Source organism: Danio aesculapii, chromosome 20, assembly GCF_903798145.1.
Source record: "Danio aesculapii chromosome 20, fDanAes4.1, whole genome shotgun sequence".
NCBI lineage: Eukaryota > Metazoa > Chordata > Actinopteri > Cypriniformes > Danionidae > Danio > Danio aesculapii.
Genome location: NC_079454.1, coordinates 42,753,449 through 42,775,212, shown reverse-complemented (window position 1 = coordinate 42,775,212; position 21,764 = coordinate 42,753,449). Strand labels below are relative to the sequence as shown.

Genomic DNA, 21,764 nt, shown 5'->3' with positions numbered 1-21,764 from the left:
ACCCATCCTTCCATCTGTTGTTCCATCAATCAATTCTTTGCTCCATCAGTACATCCATATGTCCGCCCTTATGTCATTCTATCCCTCCCTCTATCGTTCCTTCCATCAATCTGTTGTTCCATTCATCTATCCATTGTTCCATCCATTCGTTGTTCCATCCATCCATCCATCCATCCATCCATCCATCCATCCATCCATCCATCCATCCATCCATCTGTTGTTCCATCAATTAGTATTTGTTTCATCAGTACATCCATATATCCATCCTTACGTCATTTTATCCCTCCATCAATTGTTACATAATTCCATCTGTCTTTTCATCCAACAATACATCCATCAATACATCAGTCAATACATCAATCAATACATCCATCCATCCATTCATTCATCCATCCATCTATTGATTCATCCATCTGTTGTTCCATCAATCGATTTTTTTGTTCCATCAGTAAATTTTTTTATCCATCATTACGTCATTTTATCCCTCCATCCATTGTTCCATCAATCTGTCTGTCATTCCATCCATCAATACATCCATCCATTGTTCCATCCATTTATCCTTCCATCTATCCATCCATCCATTGTTTCGTCCATCCAATCATCCATCCATCCATCCATCCATTTTTTTTATCAATCCATACTTTGTTCCATCCATATATCTGTTGTTCCATCCATCCATCCATCCATCCATCCGTCCATCCATTGTTCCATCCATCCATCTGTTGTTCCATCAATACATCCATATATCCATCCGTATGTCATTCCTTCCCTCTATCCGTTGTTCCATTAATCCATCTGTCGTTCCATCCATCAACACATTCCCATCCATCCATCTGTTGTTTCATCCATCCATCCATCCATCCATCCATCCATCCATCCATCCATCTGTCCATCCATCCATCCATCCATCCTTTGTTTCATCAATACGTCCATATATCCATCCTTTCTTCCATCAATACATCAAAATATCCATCCTTGTGTCATTCCATCCCCCATCCGTCGTTCCATTCATCCATCCATCCATCCATCCATCCATCCATCCATCCATCCATCCATCATCTATCCATCCACCACTCCATCCATTTATTTATTGTTCTATTGTTCTATTATATCTATTATATCTCTTATATCTATTGTTCCATCCTTCTGTCGTCTATTTTTTCACATTTTGGATGAATATGTTTTCCCTTTGTGTGTTTTTTTCTTCTAATTTTTATTGATTGAACATTATTGTTCTTTGTGTGTATCCACAGCTCCTGGACTGCTTCGTGATCCCTGTGGTGCTGCTGCTGTCCTGGTTCTTTCTCTTAGTCAGGTATAAAGTGCTGCACTTTGTGGGTGTTGGCGTGTGTCTCCTGGGCATGGGCTGCATGGTGGGCGCAGACGTCCTGGTGGGCCGACAACAAGGCCTCGGTAAGTCCTCATGCCTCCATTGTCACCTCACACTACACCCTGCATATTAACCCACACAATAACCCTCTCTGCTTTCCCCTGGGTAGTGTTTTGTTTCACACTCAGCTTCAGTGCAGACGTTACATCAGCGTAAAGCACTGCTCGATCCTCACGAGAATCCCGGATCTTGCGGATTGATTCAGTTTCAGAGTCCGTTATTAAATATGAATGAACAGTAGGGGCTTGTCCGTATAATTTCACGCACAGTTATCCTCATGGGGGAGGCCTAATGAAAAATCATAATAATTTGCAGCGATTCTGCTGTTGTTAGAGTTGTCTGAGAATAATTTACCCACCGCTGAGTGAATCTTACATTTATGCGTGGACGCTTTTATCCAGTGAATTAAAATTGAACATTTTAGTAGTACGTGTGTTTTCTTGTCTTTGACCATTCATGCATTGCCTTACCTGTATATTTACCCAATGCAATGTAACATATTGTTATTAATATTATTAGAATTTTGGGTCACACTTTATTTTAGGGTACAGTTCTCACTTAACGAACCGTGAACTAAGACTTTTAGCTAAGGTAAATGTAAAGTTCTAATTTGCTGCTTATTCTCTGAACATTTGTACTAAACTTTTAAATACTTTAATAGATTAATATGAACAAGTTACAGTAGAGCTGATGATTAGAATTTATCTATCTATCTATCTATCTATCTATCTATCTATCTATCTATCTATCTATCTGTCTGTCTGTCTGTCTGTCTGTCTGTCCGTCTGTCCGTCTGTCCGTCTGTCCGTCTGTCCGTCTGTCCGTCTGTCCGTCTGTCCGTCTGTCCGTCTGTCCGTCTGTCTGTCTGTCTATCTGCTCGCCCATCCATCCATCCATCCATCCATCCAATCAACCATCCATTGTTTTGTTTTATCGTTCTAACATTCCATCCATCCATCCATCCATCCATCCAAACATCCATCCATCCAATCATCTATTGTTTTGTTTTATCATTCTAACATTCCATCCATCCATCCATCCATCCATCCAACATTTTGCTTTATTGTTCTAACATTCCATCCATTCATCCATCCCTCTATCCCTTCCTCCATCCATTCATCCATCCATCCATCCATCCATCCATCCATCCATCCATTGTTCTATCAATCATTCTAACATTTTACCTTTCTAAGATGGTAGTTGAGTAGGATTAGGGATGTATAATAAGATCTTACATCATTTAAGTATTACTAAACAGTCAATATTTTAATAATAAGCATGCAGTAAGCCAGTATATAATATTGGCTATTGTTACTTAATCTAAAGTGTTAAAAAAATTATGTATTTTTTAAAACAGAAATTGAGCACTCAGATTATGAATTATTGATTCAAAACAGACAGATTTCAATGTCACTGCTTAGTTTGCCAAGCTTCAATTTCACTGCTATATGAAAGTATCCAATTTAGAGGAATTTAAGCATTTTACATGAGTTAAGTTAAGAGTTAAGTATATTAAAACACAAAGAATGCTGATGAAAATTAGAAAAAAAAATTCCAGATACCTCTCCCAGTTAATCTGTGCTGTTCTATGGTAATTGAAACCAAGGGCTTCTACACTTTCTACTCTTTTTTTGACAGCTTTAACTTTCTAAAATTTTCCTTGTGCTTAAATCATTGCTGTTCAGTATTTTTATCACTGTGTTTTCCACAAAGTAAAGACTTTTTTGTTGAAGTGGCTTGGCGATATTGTAGCCACATCTACAATTCATTTCTGAGAAAAACTGTTCTGAAATTGTGTATATATCCTGTATGTGCATGAATTGTATTATGTAACATAAAGTTCATGTATTTTTCATACAGGAGATCATAAACTCTTAGGGGATTTATTGGTTCTTGGTGGAGCTACGCTGTACGGCATCTCCAATGTTTGTGAGGAATTCATCGTGAAGAATCTGAGCCGGGTCGAATTTCTGGGAATGATGGGTCTTTTCGGCTCCTTCTTCAGTGGCATCCAACTGTAAGTCTGAACAATCCGTATATAACCATCTGTTCACTAACCTTTATTTCCATAGTGCTGTATACAAAGCAGATTATGTTAAAGCAGCTGCACAGAGATAACAACAACAATATTAATAATAACAGAATGCTCTTTATTAATGACTGATTTAAGAATAAATGTGACCCTGGACTACAAAATGAGTCATAAGGGTACGTTTGTTTGTTTTTTATTGACATTTATACATCATCTGAATGCTGAGTAAACATTACTGTATAGTTTGTTGGGATATATGACAGTATTTGGCCGATGTACAACTATTTGAAAATCTGGAATCTGAAAATATTGAGAAAATTAAGTTTACAACAATGCATATAACTGTTCAAAAAATAACTTTATATATATTTACGGTAGGAATATGAACTTTGCGTAATATTCTAATGATTGGATGGTCCTACAAATATACACTACCAATCAAAAGTTTGGGGTCAGTTTTTTTTATTAATAATTTTATTTAATAATTTAAATTAAATGATTCTGTTCATCAAGACGGCATTTATTAAATGTAAAATAAATTGTTAAATTTTTAAATACTTATTTATTAAATATTTATTTATTACTTATTGTATGTAGTTTCAAATGAAATTATTACTCCAGTCATTATTGCTTTATTGCTATTACCATTATTATTATTATTATTATTATTATTATTATTATTAATAATAATAATAATAATAATAATAATAATAATAATAATAATAATAATAATGATAATAAAAATAATAAATAATGTTAGAGGGATTTCTGAGGGATCATATGACTCTGAAGACTAAAGTAATGAAGCTGAAAATTCATCTTTAAAATCACTGGAATAAATTATTAAATTAAATTATAAACTACTTTTAAACAATTTTTTATAGTGCAATAACATATCACAATTTTACAATTTGTATTTTTGATGAAATAAATGCAGCTTTGGTGAGCAGGATAAGCTTAGACCGGTAGTGTACCTGTGCAACTTAAAACTTTTTTTTTCGTGGTCCAGATTCACAGATTTAAGAATATATGGCTGCACACTACCCTTTAAACTTTGATATAAAAAAATGAATTAAAAAATAAAGTTTCGACATAGCTACAGTACAGAGGTTTACCACACAATGCTAATCACCCTGTGACGATTAGACGCTGACAACAAACGTGCATATTCACATGCAGTTTCTTAAAGAAAGGTTTTGCAGGCAACGGTCAAAAACAGGAACAAACAGGAGCATAGAGGTTATCCAAAATACGTAGTTAAAAATACAGGCAAAAGGTCAAGCTAGGTTGCAAAAAAACAACAAACATTAAACAAGCAAAAGGTCAAAAACATCAGAAGACCAGACTAGGGAAACTACTTTGTGATGTTAGCAGAAAAACAAGACTCAGCAATGTGTATGTGAAAGTGTATATATACAATTGTTCCTTCCAATTGTTACCATCAGGTCGTCGCTATTGTGTTCCCAAATGTGTAAGAAATAGGAAAAAAATGATCATTTATACCCCAAGCAATTACGTTTTTGAATTCCTCCTCCCTCAGTAGCGGTTAATGGCTAGTAGACTGGATATTTATTTAGAATGGGGTACCATGTTTTATATGATTTATTTATATATATGCCAAATGTGAAATGTCAGATGTCTCTGTAAGTGTATGCTGCAAATGAAATTTCCCTACGGGGACAATTATAGTTAACTATAGTGCATGTAATCAGTGAAGATGAGCTACAGCTGTGTCTGTGTGTGAGTAACTAGATTATTGTCAGCTGTGGCAAGACTTGATGAGTGCAAAGTGTTCTGGGATTTGTAGTTCGGTAGGAATATTCGGAAGTAATCTCCAGCAGAGAAAACACTGCTGGCGAACATAACACACCCCTTGTTGATTTCAGCAATCAAAAGGTTAAAAACTGGATTCTGTGTTTACCTGCTAACTGATTTAATGTGATGATAAAAAATGTCTGTATTAACAAATTGGATTGTTAGCTCTTATTATTAGCCACACTGGTAATAATACCAACAACAACAACAACAACAATAATAATAATAATAATAATAATAAGAAGAAGAATCTCTAAATAAACCGGTGTCTGTTAAGTGAACTGCAGTCTATAACGTTTTCGCGTTCACATTTGTGCACACAAAAGAGTGAACGTGATTCTGTACCACAGTGTAATCACTGAGTATAAAAAGTATAAAGAATAGTTTTTGCATTTAGCTTAGAAGTGGAAATGGGGCTGACAATACCTTTGCTGTGGTAAACTTTTAACAAGAATTCAAATGTCATCTACACTGTTGTAGGGATATTTAGATGAAGATGTAAATATGTTCTGCGTTCTTTACTCTTAATTAAAAAATGAACTCACAATAAAAATAACAGCAGTGAGAAAACAGTAAAGAAAGCATCTGATCATAGAGAAGTGAACATGTTCACAATTTTTTTACAATTCACTGACTTTTATTTATTCATTTTCTTTTGGCTTAGTCTCTTATTTATCAGGTGTCGCCACAGCGTAATTAACCACCGACTTTTCCAGCATATGTTTTATGCTGCAACCCTGTACTGGGAAACACCCATACACTCTCACATTCACACATGCACTCCTACACTAAGGCCAGTTTAGTTCATTTAATTCACCTGTAGCGCATGTGTTTGGACTGTGGGGGAAGCCAGAGCACTCAGAGAAAACCCACACGAACACTGGGAGAACATGCAAACTCCACACAGAAATGCCAACTGGCCCAACCTGGACTCAAACGAGTGACCTTCTTGCTGTGAGGCGGCAGTGCTAACCACTGAGCCACTGTGCCACCCAATTCACAGACATCATGTTGGGAATTAAAATGACACTGTTATGATAGTTTGATTATAAAGTATATTATAAAAATGGATTGTTCTGGTGGTTGATTCTGATTGGTTGTGCTGCGTTTAAGCCTGTTGTAAAATACTCTACAAACAAACCTGTGAGTGTCTGGCACTGTTGCTTAGCAACCACTCCACTCTCAGCTGTGCTTCATTTCCCGAAACCCTACTACATTTATGGAACAACCATTTTATTAAAGCTTTAAGGCCCATGAAGCCATGATTTACAGTTAATTTATTACAGCCCAGGGGGTTTAAGGCACTACACTTCACGTCATACTTAACAATGCCACTTAGCTGTTATAAATTCACTGTAAACCACAGCATCTTGGGGCTTATTACTTTATATGAGCCTTCACTGTAAAAAAATCCAAAATATTTGGATATATCATGTTGTCCCAACACAAATAGATTATTCATTCATTCATTCATTTTCTTTTCAGCTCAGTCCCTTTATTAATCAGGGGTCTCCACAGCAAAATGAACCACCAACTTATCCAGCACATGTTTTACGCAGCGGATACCCTTCCAGCCGCAACCCACAGACTCTTATTCTCACACATGCACTATGGACAATTTAGTTTACTCAATTCACCTGTACCACATGTCTTTGGACTGTGGGGGAAACCCGAGCACCCGGAGGAAACCCACGCGAACATGGGGAGAACATGCAAACTCCACACAGAAATGCCAACTGACCCAGCTGAGGCTCGAACCAGCAACATTCTTGCTGTGAGGTGACAGTGCTAACCACTGTGCCTCCGCGTCGCCCAAATACATTAAGTTAAAACTATTTTTAAGTGGATTGAACATAAAACAATTAAGTTGTCTGAAGAAATCTCAAGAATTGTTGTTTCAACTCAACTCTACTCATTTTGACTAAGTAGTTTGAACAAGCGTAGTCGTTTTGAGTGTATAGACTATGTTGACTAAGCTATGTAAGACTATATTTTGAATAAACCCCTTTTTTTGCAAAGCACATTGATGTTACAGTACACAATAGCCCTTATAGCATTATCTTGAACATTTGTATAATAATTGACCTCAATTTAACTAAAAATCAGTTAACAAACTTTCATAAACAACATAAGAAGTCAGGAAAGGTCTTAATTTGAAAGCTTAGTTACAAGCTGTTCACCCAGTGGCAATAAAATGTGATAAATACATAAAAATTCTTATAGATATTTACCCTTTGATTCTCTTGCTTCATATGGTTTGCATATAAATAGTTGTATTTCCAGTTACCTGCTAACCCATCATGCACCTTCACAGTCTGAAGTTTATACAGGCTCCATGTTTAATTATCATTTCCACCAGAGCTGTTTGGATCTCTAGCACCACATATTTCAGCTACTCCCACTCACGAGCCAGCTGGAAGGTTCCCGTCCGCCGTCTTTTTTTATCCATCTGCATACGAGACCCATTTGGACCGCCCGCGTCCCCCAGCAAGCAGCTCCAGCTGGAGCTCAATTCACCATCTAACACCTTCATTCCCCTGGCGGTGAAGCTTCAGTGTGCTTTAAGGTCTATATTTGTGGCGTATTTACATAAACGCCAGCGACACTGTTTATCCATGCCAGCTGGGTGTAATTATGCTGAAAGCCATTCAGACTGGAGTTGTGGATGGCAGTCAAGTCCTGCTTCCACTTAAAGCAGGATTTCTGTGGTCCGTAATATTCCAAGTCTTCATTTATTCTTAAACTTTAGATGATACTTTGATTTGGACAGAACTCACAAACACCCTATAAGATCACCAGAGAACACAAACTAAATTAGACAGAATTATCCAGTATAGGTAGATAAAACAAAGAAAAGTTTTACTCTTATCAATTAATTAACTTTAAATAAACCAGAGTGAGCAAAATATAATGTGGTAATTAAACAATCACGAATGTAGAACAAACATATCATCTCCTCTCCATACATCAATGAAGAGCTTAATTATTCAGCTTTCGGATGACATACAAGTCTGTTTCAAATGATTGCCCCTCATGTCTGGTTTTGTGGTCCGGGGTCACATGTTTAACATATTTAATATTTATTTTGATTCATAGTCTCAAAAAATGTTTAACGTTACACACTTCTGTTAAGCACAAGCCCTCAAATATTTAAATTGCCTTTTGCTGATATCTTTATTACATAATAGATCAATGGTCTGATAATCTGGCTTTAAAAAAGGTGACTTAATCAACAGATGTCATGTTATAGTTAAACACTGTTAAGTGATTCACTGAGAAACTCTGCGCTCGCTGCCTGTAATGTTATCTAACATTATGCAAGCTCACTATCCTCGGCCCGTTCTTAATTTTGATGCTGTAAAATGTCCAAGCAACAGCGAAAATGGACCTCATTAAGTCTCAACCTTTATTACAGCTCATGATGGACATTTCTTAAAGAGGGAATAACAAACATCTTAACTGAGACGGTGTGTGGGGAGCTTGAGTGCCCAGCAGGTGCGGCGTTGTGATCGATGACTCTCGCTTGTTTATTAATGCCTGTGACAGCGGTGACGTAATTTTGACAGTGGAGTGTCGCTTTTTGATTCGTACTCGTAATCAGGACTTCGTGTCCGTGGTGAAACTGTATTTCGTGCTTGTAAAGTACACCCATTGTAAATTTATCAGTCATATACAAACATACAAAGAAAATGTCGTATCTGTGTCTGTTCTTATCGCAGATTTTGGAATTGTACCCTCGTAAAATTACTTGTATGTTCCGTTTTCCTTTACGATTTTATAATTACGGATGCATGAATTTTATTAAAGCACAAAATATTTATGACAGGGATTTTATTCCATAGTTTCCGTTATGTTTTTGTTCAGTATATTGTGAGGTGACAGTCCGAAAGTGTCTGTCAAGTGATGTTGATGTGAACACCTGAAGCTGTCATAATGTTTGTAGTTCATTTATTATCAGTGATGATGATTAAAAATAATACTACTCATTTTATATAATAATGTTATTAAAACATGCAATGGGTCTACATTAATGCAAAACGAGCTAAATATCGTCATAGGTCTATCGTCGAGACATGATACTATCGTCTATCGGCACAACCCTACTAACAACTATGCTATTGGCGCTGACTAAATTGGTCTTTTCAAATGTGAAATGTGCAGCAACCCTGTAAAATCTGACTGCTTCACAAAGATCTAGAGTCCAGTGGATCTGACATATTCTGTTGCTGCATCCAGTGGTTTCATCCACAGGCTTCAGGAGCGTCACTAGATGCTTTCGCCGGGCAAGACTTGTAACATTGGCATCAGATCATCAGCTCAGTCCTGTCACACGCGGCCGGAGGACAGCTTCCAGCTCGGCTTTAATTGTGCGTGGGGGGATTGCATGACCTGTCATTGTTAGTAAGTCGGGAAAAGCTCCAGCAGTGTGATAAAAAAAATCCCTGGGACTGTTCAGGGGAGATTGACCGCTCTTTTCTCCGGCTGGCTGGATTTGTCACTCTTTCCTGTTGTTGCTGAGATCGGCCTTCTGTCAAAATGAAGCATGCTGTCGAGGCTTCAGAGCTGTCGCTGTTTGTCTTTTATTGATGTGTTTTTTTCTCTTCCGTCTCACCCGTGTTTCTGTTTTTCAGGGCCATTATGGAGCACAAGGAGCTGCTGAAGGTGCAGTGGGACTGGCAGATCGGTAAGCTTCTGATTCTGATGGTTTTCACACTTGGTTTGATGGCTTGATCTGAAACCTGAGTTGAATTCAATCAGCCTCTCCCTGTTGGCCAAGTCTCTTTTCACAGTGCAGCACTGAGCCAAAGCAGTTTTATTGTCACTAATCCCGTTTGAATTTTGGTGAAGTATCTAAACTAATTTTTAATGTGTTGATACTTTAAATTAAATGCTAAAAATATAAGCTAAAGTAAAGATGTTATAAATTGTTTTATTAGTGGTATTTCTGTTCAAAACCAAGATTCTTTGATAAATAAAATGCTTATAAGAAATTGGTTAGTCAATAACCTTAAAAAAAGTTTTACTGGCAGCATTTTGCCCTGATTTTTATAGACTTTCAGAAAAAAGTTTGTTTAAATAAAAGCCATATTTGGATGCTATAGAACAATGGTCTCAAACTCCATTCCTGGAGGGCCGCAGCTCTGCACAGTTTAGCTCCAACCACATCCAACTCACACCTGCTTAATAGTCTCTAGTAGTCTTGAACACCTTAATTAGTTGGATCAGCTGTGTTTTACTAGGGTTGGAGCAAAACTGTGCAGAGCTCTATTCTATAGGAATTAAGTTTGAGACCTATGCTATAGAATGTATAAAATAAATATGCATTGTAAATGTTTTAAAGAGCTATCAGTTGAATAGATCGGTTATTTTATATTTTTGTTTATGAATTACTTTATTTTCTTTATCTAAGATTGCTGTAACTATATATGTCATGTTGCTTTGGTAGATACACTCACCGGCCACTTTTTTAGGTACACCTCTCCAACTGCTCGTTAATGCAAATTTCTAATCTGCCAATCACATGGTAGCAACTCAAAGCATTTAGGCATGTAGACATGGTCAAGACGATCTGCTGCAGTTCAAACCGAGCATTAGAATAGGGAAGAAAGGTGATTTAAGTGACTTTGAACATGGCATGGTTGTTGGTGCCAGACGTGCTGGTCTGAGTATTTCAGAAACTGCTGGTCTACTGGGATTTTCACCCACAACCTTCTCTAGGGTTTCAGAGAGTGGTCTGAAAAAGAGAATATATCCAGTGATTGACAGTTCTGTGGGCGCATAGGCCTGAGGAGAATGGTTAGACTGGTTCCAGCTGATAGAAAGACAACAGTAACTTGAATAACCACTCGTTACAACCGAGGTATGCAGAAGAGCATCTCTGAATGCACAACACATCGAACCTTGAGGCAGATGGGCTACAGCAGCAGAAGACCACATCGGGTGCCACTCCTGTAAGTTAAGAACAGGAAACTGAGGCTACAATTTACACAGGTTCACCAAAATGAAAAAACATTGCCTGGTCTGATGAGTCTCGATTTCTGCTGCAACATTTGGATGGTAGGACATTTGAAACATTCGCATGTTATTTAAAATGAAAATATTCAGATGGCGCTCTGTGGCGCGACAGAAATATGAACAGTGTCCTGAGTCGTGGCTGGGCACTGTGGACAGCTGCTAACTTGCAGCGCCGGTGTGTGTACCCTGATAGAAACCTATGTTTAGAATTCTAAAATGCTTGGCGCTTCGTGGTGCGACGCTGCTTGTCGCTGAGCAATGATTGGATGTAGTAAAGTAGGCATTTTATTCACAAAGATCAGAAAAAAGGTTTGGGGAGAGTTATTACAAACCTAACAGACTTCTCCTCCTCACCATTTCTGTTTGTTGTCAAAACCAACAACGGAAGGGGCGTGGTTAAGTATGTTAGCCACACCCAATACCTCAAACAGACATAGTCTGACAACTTAACTGAAAACACGAAGTGCATTTTCAGATTTCACTTTTATTTTACAAGGACAAACTTTTTTTTTCTTAATGAATTTTTCACCACAAAACTAGCAATGTGAGCTAACAAAATCATATGTGTAGTTTTGATTTCATTTGTACTTTGTAATAAGCCACTCAGGGCAATGCTTTTACTTTGATTTCTGTTAAATGCATCTGATTAGGAATAATTACAAATATCATTTGCTTTGTAATCCAATTAAGATATGAGTTGGCAGAAGCCAGCGTCCTCAGAATCAGTGTGTTATACGACCTAGGAAGTCACTTAAGTTTAATGCAGATTGATGCTCCTGGTGCAGCTTGATGAAGTGTTGAGAGGCCGTGCCAGAGGCAGCATTTGGGTTGTATCCCAGGAGGTTTCTGGCTTGTCACAGGGATATTAGCAAGTCTAGAAGCGCTTGAGGGGGCAACGTCATTAACTGTCGAGGACTGGTTCAAGTAACGCACTCTGTGGCAGAAGAAGGAATATCTGCCGCCAAAATCAACCATACCCTTGGAAAATATCGAGGACATTGTGATTACAATGCATTAGTTATGTTGCCAATGTCCTTGAAAGAGTATGGGAAATTTGTAATTTATTTGTGGCATATATTATATTAGAAACACTTCAAAACTCTCTCTGAACTTGGTCACGTATAGCTGACATTAAGCTGGGTCCCTTGAGCCTCTTTAAAGGGGCTCACAAATGAAAATGTACTCACTGTTTACTTATTTTCAAGTCGTTCTGAACCTTTATGTGTTTCTTTGTTTTTTTGAAAACTAAAGATGATATTTTGTAGAAAGCTGAAAACCTCTAATCAAGAAAAACAAATTACAATAGAAGTCAATAGTTACAGGTTTTCAGCTGTAGGGATTCTTTACAGTTTTAACCCAAAGAATGACCAGTCTGTCAGATGAAGAAGAGCCGGAGTCAGAGATTCAAATAAGTAAATAAAATTTTACTGAAGATAGTTTGTAGTTTCACAGCAGAAGCCAGCCTCATCACTCGCAATGAGTTTCTTGGCCGCTCTGCTTACAATCACAATAACAATTATACTCTCTACACAAGACCAGAAAGGGTGCGATTCAGGTAACAAGTTCCGATTGGTTAAAACAAAGATAGACAATGCTAAATATGTCCATCAATGTGGGGTCGTATCTGAGTCCAGATAGGGATGGCAACAGGAGGCTTGGGTCAGGTTGCCCGTAGACAATTAAGAGCTGGTCTCAGACCTGTAGAGCTGACCCATCATGTTTACAAAATAATGTTACAATTGGGGGATTTTAACCAAGACTTGCTCCAGTTTTGCACATTTGTACCAGACACTTTCTTACGATAACTCAACATCTCAAAAAAAAAAAACATTGTGCATTTATGATGTGAGTGGGCTTGACAAACCACCTGTAGAAACACTCCTCTTTCTATAAAAACCCCACTCCTCTCCTAACTCTAGCACTTAGTTCTCTGAGCATAAACAGTTCTTTTGTATAATTAGCACTTTTTGTGTGCATTGCCTCGTCTTGTTGAGTCGCTGAATGCCTTCTCAAATTGTAAGACGCTTTGGACAAAAGCATCTACTAAATGACTAAATGTGAATGTAATAATAAGCGCTGAGAATAACTTATGGAGCAACTCATTATTAAACAAAAGAAGAAGAAAGATGAAGTGTGGCATGCTGCTTACCATTGTGGCTCATGGTTTCAGTGTTTGGTCACACTTTATTTTGATGGTCCGTTTGTTGAATTTAGGTGACATTACATCTACATGCCAGCTAATTCTCATTAGACTATAAGTAAACTGTTTGGTTGGTGTTAGGTTTGGGGTTAGGGTTATTGTTTGTGTAAGATGACATGTACTTGCAAAGTTGCTTATAGTCAGTTAAATGTCTGTTGAAGGAGCAGTATCAACAGATATTAATACTAATACTCAAATGGACCATCAAAATAAAGTGTTACCCAGTGTTTTGTTGAAAATGTCTTTCGTGTTTAGGGTTAAGTTGATTGAACGTACCCACAACAGTGATTTTGGAGCTGACATACCTTGAGTTAGCAGGTTTAATGTTAATCAACTGAGAATTCAGAGTTAAGTAGATGTAAAGTAGAGCTGATTTCCGGAATACACCCAGGTCACTACAGGACATCACCAGCTTCACCAGGGCATCACCAGTTTTCTTGTCAGCTTAATTAAAATGATTATTGGCATAATTCTGAGGTTGAAACACTGATTCAGCCATTTTTTTGAGACTCACATTTCAGGAAGATGTACTATTTCTTAGAGAATAAAAAAAAAACAATTATAAAATTCAAGCACATTTATCAAGCAAAACACTTCATGAAAAGTTTATTTTTTTAATTATGAATCAGCGATGCCACTTGATACCTCGTTATATAATGCATTAATTAAATGTAAGTGTTATATAAGCATTCAAAAGTGTCTAAATACACTTTGTGGCCTAATTAGTTCACCTCCAACCAGTAGTTTTTTTTCGCCTAGGTTTTTTCTTTTAACATTGGATCCTGTCCTCCAGATAGATCTGAATAGCAGGTGACAGCTGATAATTCACTGACAGCGTTAGCAAAGCATCTGAATAAGTTATAAAGCCTTCTGCTCAGTTTCAGACACTCATAGCCTGAGAACAATTAACCGCATTGAGCTCTGAAATATATTGTGATTTAATCCTGACATTGGTTAGTCTTTGCTGGGTATAAACTGATTATTTGTTTCAACCTCAAGGGTTTCAGAGTTCATCCTGTAATTTATATTTGATAGATGCAGTTTCACAAAGTGCTGTCATTTAGTGTTTTGTGGGTTTTAGTATCACCATGTTGTTGTTTTTTTGGACCAAAGTTACAAAGTAAAATTGCATTCACCTTGGAGTAACATGTAAATACCATGGTAATAATAATATAATAAAAATGCAATTATTATAATCAATTAAGTAACATACTATTAATACTACTACTGCTGCTGCTGCTACTGCTACTACAACCCCAAATCAGAAAAAGTTGGGACAGTATGGAAAATGCAAATAAAAAAGAAAGAAGTAATTTTACAAATTTTACTTTAACTTGTATTTAATAAACGCGTATTCCGATTTTGGTTCTTGCAACACGTTTTAAAGAAGTTGAAACAGTACATTTTTGGACTTGCTACTGTAACACTCTGGATGATCTTTTTCTTTGTTTCGGAGCACACAGCATCCATTTCTAGCAAAAATTACCTGAAACATTGATTCATCTGATCACAGTACACATTTCCACTGTGTGATGGTCCATCCCAGATGCTTCCAAGCCCAAAGAATTCGACGGTGCTTCTGGACACTGTTAACATGGGGCTTTATCTTGGCACAGTACAGCTTTAACTGGCATTTGTGCAAATAACTACTGTAGGAATTGTGGTACTTGACAAAGATTTGTCAATGTAGTCCTGAGCCCATGTTGTTATATTGCTTATAGATGAATGACGATTCTTGATGCAGTGTCACCTGAGGGATCGGAGATCAGGCTTGTTCAGCTTAGTCTTGCGCTCCAGATTCCTTGAATCGTTTAATGATGTTATGCACTGTTAAAAATGAAATATCAAAATGTCTTCCGTTGTTTCTTTAAGGAACATTGTTTTTAAACATTCCAATAGTTTTCTTTGTTGGCAATCACTTCTCGGCCCATCTTTGCTTCTAAAGGACAAGACCTTTCTTGGATGCTGCTTTAGTAACAAATCATAAATACAGTCACCTGTTGACATAAAATACAAATCAAAGTAAATTTGGAAATCATCATTTCCTTTTTTTTATTTGCGTTTTCCATACTGTCCCAACTTTTTCTGATTTGGGGTTTGGATTACTACTACTAAAAATACTAATTGTAAGTTTTTTATTATTGTTTTGAAACATGATAATTTTATATTTCTTGTTTATAATAACGTCATAATTTAAAGAAATATAATACAATTATAAAAAAAAGGATAATAATAAAACCATTACTCCTAAAAACAACAATCTTGATGCATAATCTTATGCATTTTTAGATCTATAATCAGAATCAGAATCAGAAAGAGCTTTATTGCCAGGTATGTTCACACATACGAGGAATTTGTTTTCGTGACAGAGCTTCTACAGTGCAACAGGATTACAGAGACAGGACAAAAAACAGATAATAAATATATTTTTTTAAAAATAGAAGTAAGTAGTGAGTGCAAATATACAGATTGACAAGTGTATGTACATGTTTATTACTATATACAACGTTATATGTGCAGCTGTTATGTGCAAATTGGCATGTAAAGTGTGTTGTTAAATAAGTGTATATGTGTATAAAAGTGTATAGCAAGTAGTGATGTTGGTTCCGCAATTATTATCATCAAGTGTTCATGAGATGGATTGCCTGAGGGAAGAAACTGTTTCTGTGTCGGGCTGTTCTGGTGCGCAGTGCTCTGTAGCGTCGACCAGAAGGTAAAAGTTCAAAGAGGCAGTGTGCTGGGTGTGAGGGGTCCAGAGTGATTTTGGCAGCCCTTCTGCTCGCTCTGGATAAGTACAGTTCTTGGGGAGTAGGAAGGGTTGTACCAGTGATTCGCTCAGCAGTCCGAACTATTCGACGTAGTCTTTGGAGGTCGTATTTAGTAGCTGAGCTAAACCAGACAGTTATTGATGTGCAGATGACTGATTCAATGATGGAGGTGTAGAACTGTTTCAGCAGCCCCTTTGGGAGGTTAAACTTCCTCAGCTGACGAAGATATTAATCTAATATAATCTAAATCATAATCCATTTATGTAGTTAAACAATAACAATAATAATAAAAGTAAGGTTTTAATTATACTGTATTGAAACATGACATTAAATTGATATAAATTATCATATATATATATATATATATATATATATATATATATATATATATATATATATATATATATATATATATATATATATATATATATATATATATATATATATAGCTTAATTGGAGTTCACCTGTGGTAAATTCAGTTGATTGGACATGATTTGAAAAGGCATACACCTGTCAATATAAGGTCCCAGGGTTGACAGTGCATGTCAAAGCACAAACCAAGCATGAAGACAAAGGGATTGTCTGGAGACCTCCGAGACAGGATTGTCTTGAGGCACAAGGCTGGGGAAGGTTACAGAAAAATTTATGCTGCTCTGAAAGTTCCACTGAGCACAGTGACCTCTATCATCCGTAAGTGGAAATGTTTGAAACGACCAGAACTCTTGCTAGAGCTGGCCGGCCATCTAAGCTGAGTGATCGGGGTAGAAGGGCCTCAGTCAGGGAGGTGATCAGTAACTCGATGGTCAATCTGTCTGAGCTCCAGTGTTCTTCTGTGGAGAAAGGAGAACTTTACAGAAGGACAACCATCTCTACAGCAATCCACCAATCAGGCCTGGATGGTAGAGGGGCCAGACGGAAGCCACTCCTCGCCTGGAATTTGCCAAAAGGCATCTGAAGGACTCTCAGACCATAAGAAACTAAATTCTCTGGTCTAATGAGACTAAAATTGAACTCTTTGCAGTGAATGTCAGGTGATTTAATTAACTAAATTGACTATAGTGTGTGTGTGTATGAGTGTGTATGGATGTTTCCCAGTACTGGGTTGCAGCTGGAAGGGCATCTGCTGTGTAAAAACCCTGATGAACCAAGGGACTAAGCCGAATTTAAAAGAAATAATAATAATAATAATAATAATAATTATAATAATAATAATAATAATAATAATAATAATAATAATAATAATAATATTTTACTTTTGATTGATTGATTGATTGATTGATTGATTGATTGATTGATTGATTGATTGATTGATTGATTGATTGATTGATTGATTGATTGATTGATTGATTGATTGATTGATTGATTGATTGACCCATAGTCACATAATCAGTATTATTATTGTTGTATCTTGGTTTTTCCTCCATCTTTTCATTACTTCCCAAACTGAGATACGAAGAATGTTAAAAAAAAAAGCAGTTCATCTAGGAATTATAAATTAGTGGCTTGATGGTCTGCCAGACAGAAGGCAGATTTTGTTAGCATTGTCTGCTTTTTTTCAGCTTCAAAACAAATTATCATTATCTGTCTCCATTTCTGCTTGCCTCTCCATCTGCCGGAATAAAACTTGTGTCCTTTACGAATGCATTTGGAAATGAATGGCCCGAGAAAAACACGAGTGAATAATTACATTTTTTTGTGCCATCCAATTTCATTATGATTGTGCTGGATGAACAAGGGGCAGAATATCACAGCTGCTGACTTAAAAAAAAAAAAATCTAATATTGTGCTTCCTTATTGTGCTTCCTTAAACCTGCAATATAATGCTGAGCAACAATAATATGATAATAGCTCTTTATATATTTTCTGTGAAGCATGTACACATAATGCATTATATAGAGGTGTTCATAATAGCGCATAGTTATTATTTGTGTTTAATGCATTGTTTATTATATGAATAACATAGCCATGAATGGGTATGCATTGTAAATAAGAGATGAAGTACAGCAATTATCACCAAATAAACAGATCAAGTGCTTGATGCGAATTATATTACATGATTGCTAGCAAATAAAAAAGAAAAGGATGTGAAATATTGATTTGATGTTTTATTATGGACAGAAAAAGTTATTAAATGTAATACAAAAACCTGCCTAATTAACATTTAATATAGCTAGATTGTTTATCATCAGTCATGAATTATAATATTAGTTAGCACAACAATGGAATAATTGACCAATCAGAATCAAGCATTTTGGAGAAGTTAATAGTATTGTATCACAATTGTCTCGTATTATTAATTGAAATGATTTAACAGTTTGTAAATGTATTAGAATATAATATAATATGCCATCACTTCCGTATATTATTCATTCATTCATTTTCTTTTCGGCTTAGTCCTTTTATTAATCAGGGGTCGCCACAGAGGAATGAACCACCTTCATATACTGTATATTGTAACTGGGAAAATTATATTTTCCCGGTACTGGGTTGCGGCTGGAAGGGCATCCGCTGTGTAATAGGTGTGCCAATAGTTGGCAAAAATGAACATAATATAATATAATATAATATAATATAATATAATATAATATAATATAATATAATATAATATAATATAATATAATATAATATAATATAACATAACATAGCATAGCATAGCATAGCATGACATGACATGACATGATATAATATGACATGACATGACATGACATGACATGATATGATATAATATAATATAACATAACATAACATAACAACATAACATAACATAACATAACATGACATGACATGATATAACATAACATAACATAACATAACATAACATAACATAACATAATATAACATAATATATTATAACATAACATAACATAACATAACATGATATATTATAATATAACATAACAACATAACATAATATATTATAATATAACATAACATAACATATTATAACATAACATAACATAACATAACATAACATAACATAATATAATATAACATAACATAACATAGCATAGCATAGCATAGCATAGCATGACATGACATGACATGATATAATATGACATGACATGACATGACATGACATGACATGACATGATATGATATGATATGATATAATATAACATAACACAGCATAACATAACATAACATAACATAACATGACATGACATGATATAACATAACATAACATAACATAACATAACATAACATAACATAACATAACATAACATAACAACATAACATAACATAACATAGCATAATATAACATAACATAACATACTATATTATAACATAACATAACATTATATAACATAACATAATTAACATAACATAACATTATATAACATAACATAATATATTATAATATAACATAACAACATAACATAACATGACATGACATGATATAACATAACATAACATAACATAACATAACATAACATAACATAACATAACATAACATAACATAACATAACATAGCATAATATAACATAACATAACATTATATAACATAACATAATTAACATAACATAACATTATATAACATAACATAACATAACATAATATAACATAACATAACATAACATAACATAACATAACATAATATAATATAATATAATATAATGTAAGTGTTCGCACAACATTAGTTAATGTGAACTAACAGTGAAATGTTTTACCAAAGCATTTATTTTTTAGTCGTGTTCATCTCAGCATTTAACAATATATTATTAAATTAAATGCTGCACATGTTAATACTATTTTATAGACTTCTTACTGAACAGTTTAACTGATGGAATACATTGTAAATGGCTACTTATATTAAATTTAATTCATTTAATTGACTTTACATACAGTACATATTCGATTATTTTTGTCACTATATATAAAATTATGTTAGATGTTTTCCTTCATTCATTCATCTTCTTTTCGGCTTAATTCCTTTATTAATCTGGGGTTGCCACAGCAGAATGAACCACCAACTTATCCAGCATATGTTTTACGCAGCGGATGCCCTTCCAGCTGCAGGAAACATCCATACACACTCAATCAAACACCCACACTACGTACAACTTAGCCCACCCAGTTTACCTGGAGGAAACCCACAGGAACACGGGGAGAACATGCAAACTCCACACAGAAATGCCAACTGACCCAGCTGAGGCTTGAACCAGCGACGATGTTAGTCGATCGTGCTACCCATTGCGCCACCTTGAAGCCCTGTTAGATAAATAAAATACATGTATAAAATAAATATGTAAATTTTTGATGTAATATAATTGTTATGAGTTAGGGGTTAAAAAGGTTGGATCCAAATTTCAGCTTCATTAAAGAGAGGTCATAGAGGCAAGGTTTGATCAAGGGAGAGACGGTAGCATGCAGATAGTACAAAGTTTAATCAATGTAACAGAGAGAAAGGTCGAGGCAGGTGGCAAACATTAACAGTAAAACAAAATAAAGGTCAGAAATACAGGTAGACAATACAGGAAAATGCTTTGCAATGCTCACTATAGGAAAACAAGACTCAGCCCTGAGTGTGTGTGAGGAGTGTGTATACTGTATAGTAGTCCATGAATAAGTTCTGATCAGCTTCCGCTGTGTGTGTAATCAAGAAGTGATCTGGAACTGGTTTTTAAAAAAAATATTTAAAAATAACACAAAATAATAATTTATAGTTAATTTCTTCTTACGTAATGATAATATAATTAAAATAAAACATAAAACTCAACAGAACGAAACACCCAAGGTTGTTTTTAGACATTCTTTAGAAAATTAGAGTTTTTTTTTTTTTTTATCCACTGCATGTATTATTCTATTATTATTATTAAATAATAATCATATTTTTATCAATAATAATAATAATAATAACTACACGTAATAGTCTGGTTTAAAAAAAAAAAAAATAATAATAATAATACATTTTTATCATTGTATTGTAACATTATTCGTAATTCTTTTATATTTCTTGTTAATAATTTAAAGAGTTATACAACCCAGGCTCATTCTGAAAACGTAGTCCTATGGACGTTTCTAGATACCACGAAATACATCCCAGGAGGTACGTAATTTTGCAGTTTTTGTTTTCGCAAATACACGAGAGGACGCTTTTTGTGCTTTTTCATATCTCAAATTTCTCTCACGAGTGCCATTCGCGCCTGCTGTTCTCACGTAAACCCACCAGCTGTTGACTGACTGTCTGTCTGACTGACTGAATGACCGAATGACTGACTGGCCGACCGACCAATCGACTGACCCACCCTCCTCCTTCCCTAAACCCAACCAATTTTATTGATTGAACCGCCCACCCACTTACTTCCCTAAACCCAACCAACAATTTACAAAAGCCGTCCAGAAAAAGAAAAGCCCCCGTCTGATTTTTACCACATTTTCAGATTTTACTACACTTTCACCCTGTTATTTACTTGTTCATTTTATTTTTTGAATTGTTTTTGTCTTACCTGATTTCTGGAACCGCTCTTCCGCGGACTCGAACCCCATCGTGGTAAACTCCTCTCTGCGTCTTAAGTCCGGCGACGTACATGGCGAGCTAACTA

At 35.6% G+C, this 21,764-nt stretch overlaps 1 protein-coding gene across 1 annotated transcript in view; it reads left to right on the top strand.

Annotated features, from left to right (window-relative positions):
• The window catches only part of slc35f1 (solute carrier family 35 member F1), a 212,501-nt gene that overhangs the window by 155,836 nt on the left and 34,901 nt on the right, over positions 1 to 21,764 (top strand). Inside the window, exons 4-6 of the mRNA XM_056445616.1 lie at positions 1,254 to 1,413; positions 3,251 to 3,407; positions 9,869 to 9,921. Of these exons, the coding sequence (XP_056301591.1) occupies positions 1,254 to 1,413; positions 3,251 to 3,407; positions 9,869 to 9,921 (370 nt within the window). The remainder of the gene's footprint in view (positions 1 to 1,253; positions 1,414 to 3,250; positions 3,408 to 9,868; positions 9,922 to 21,764) is intronic.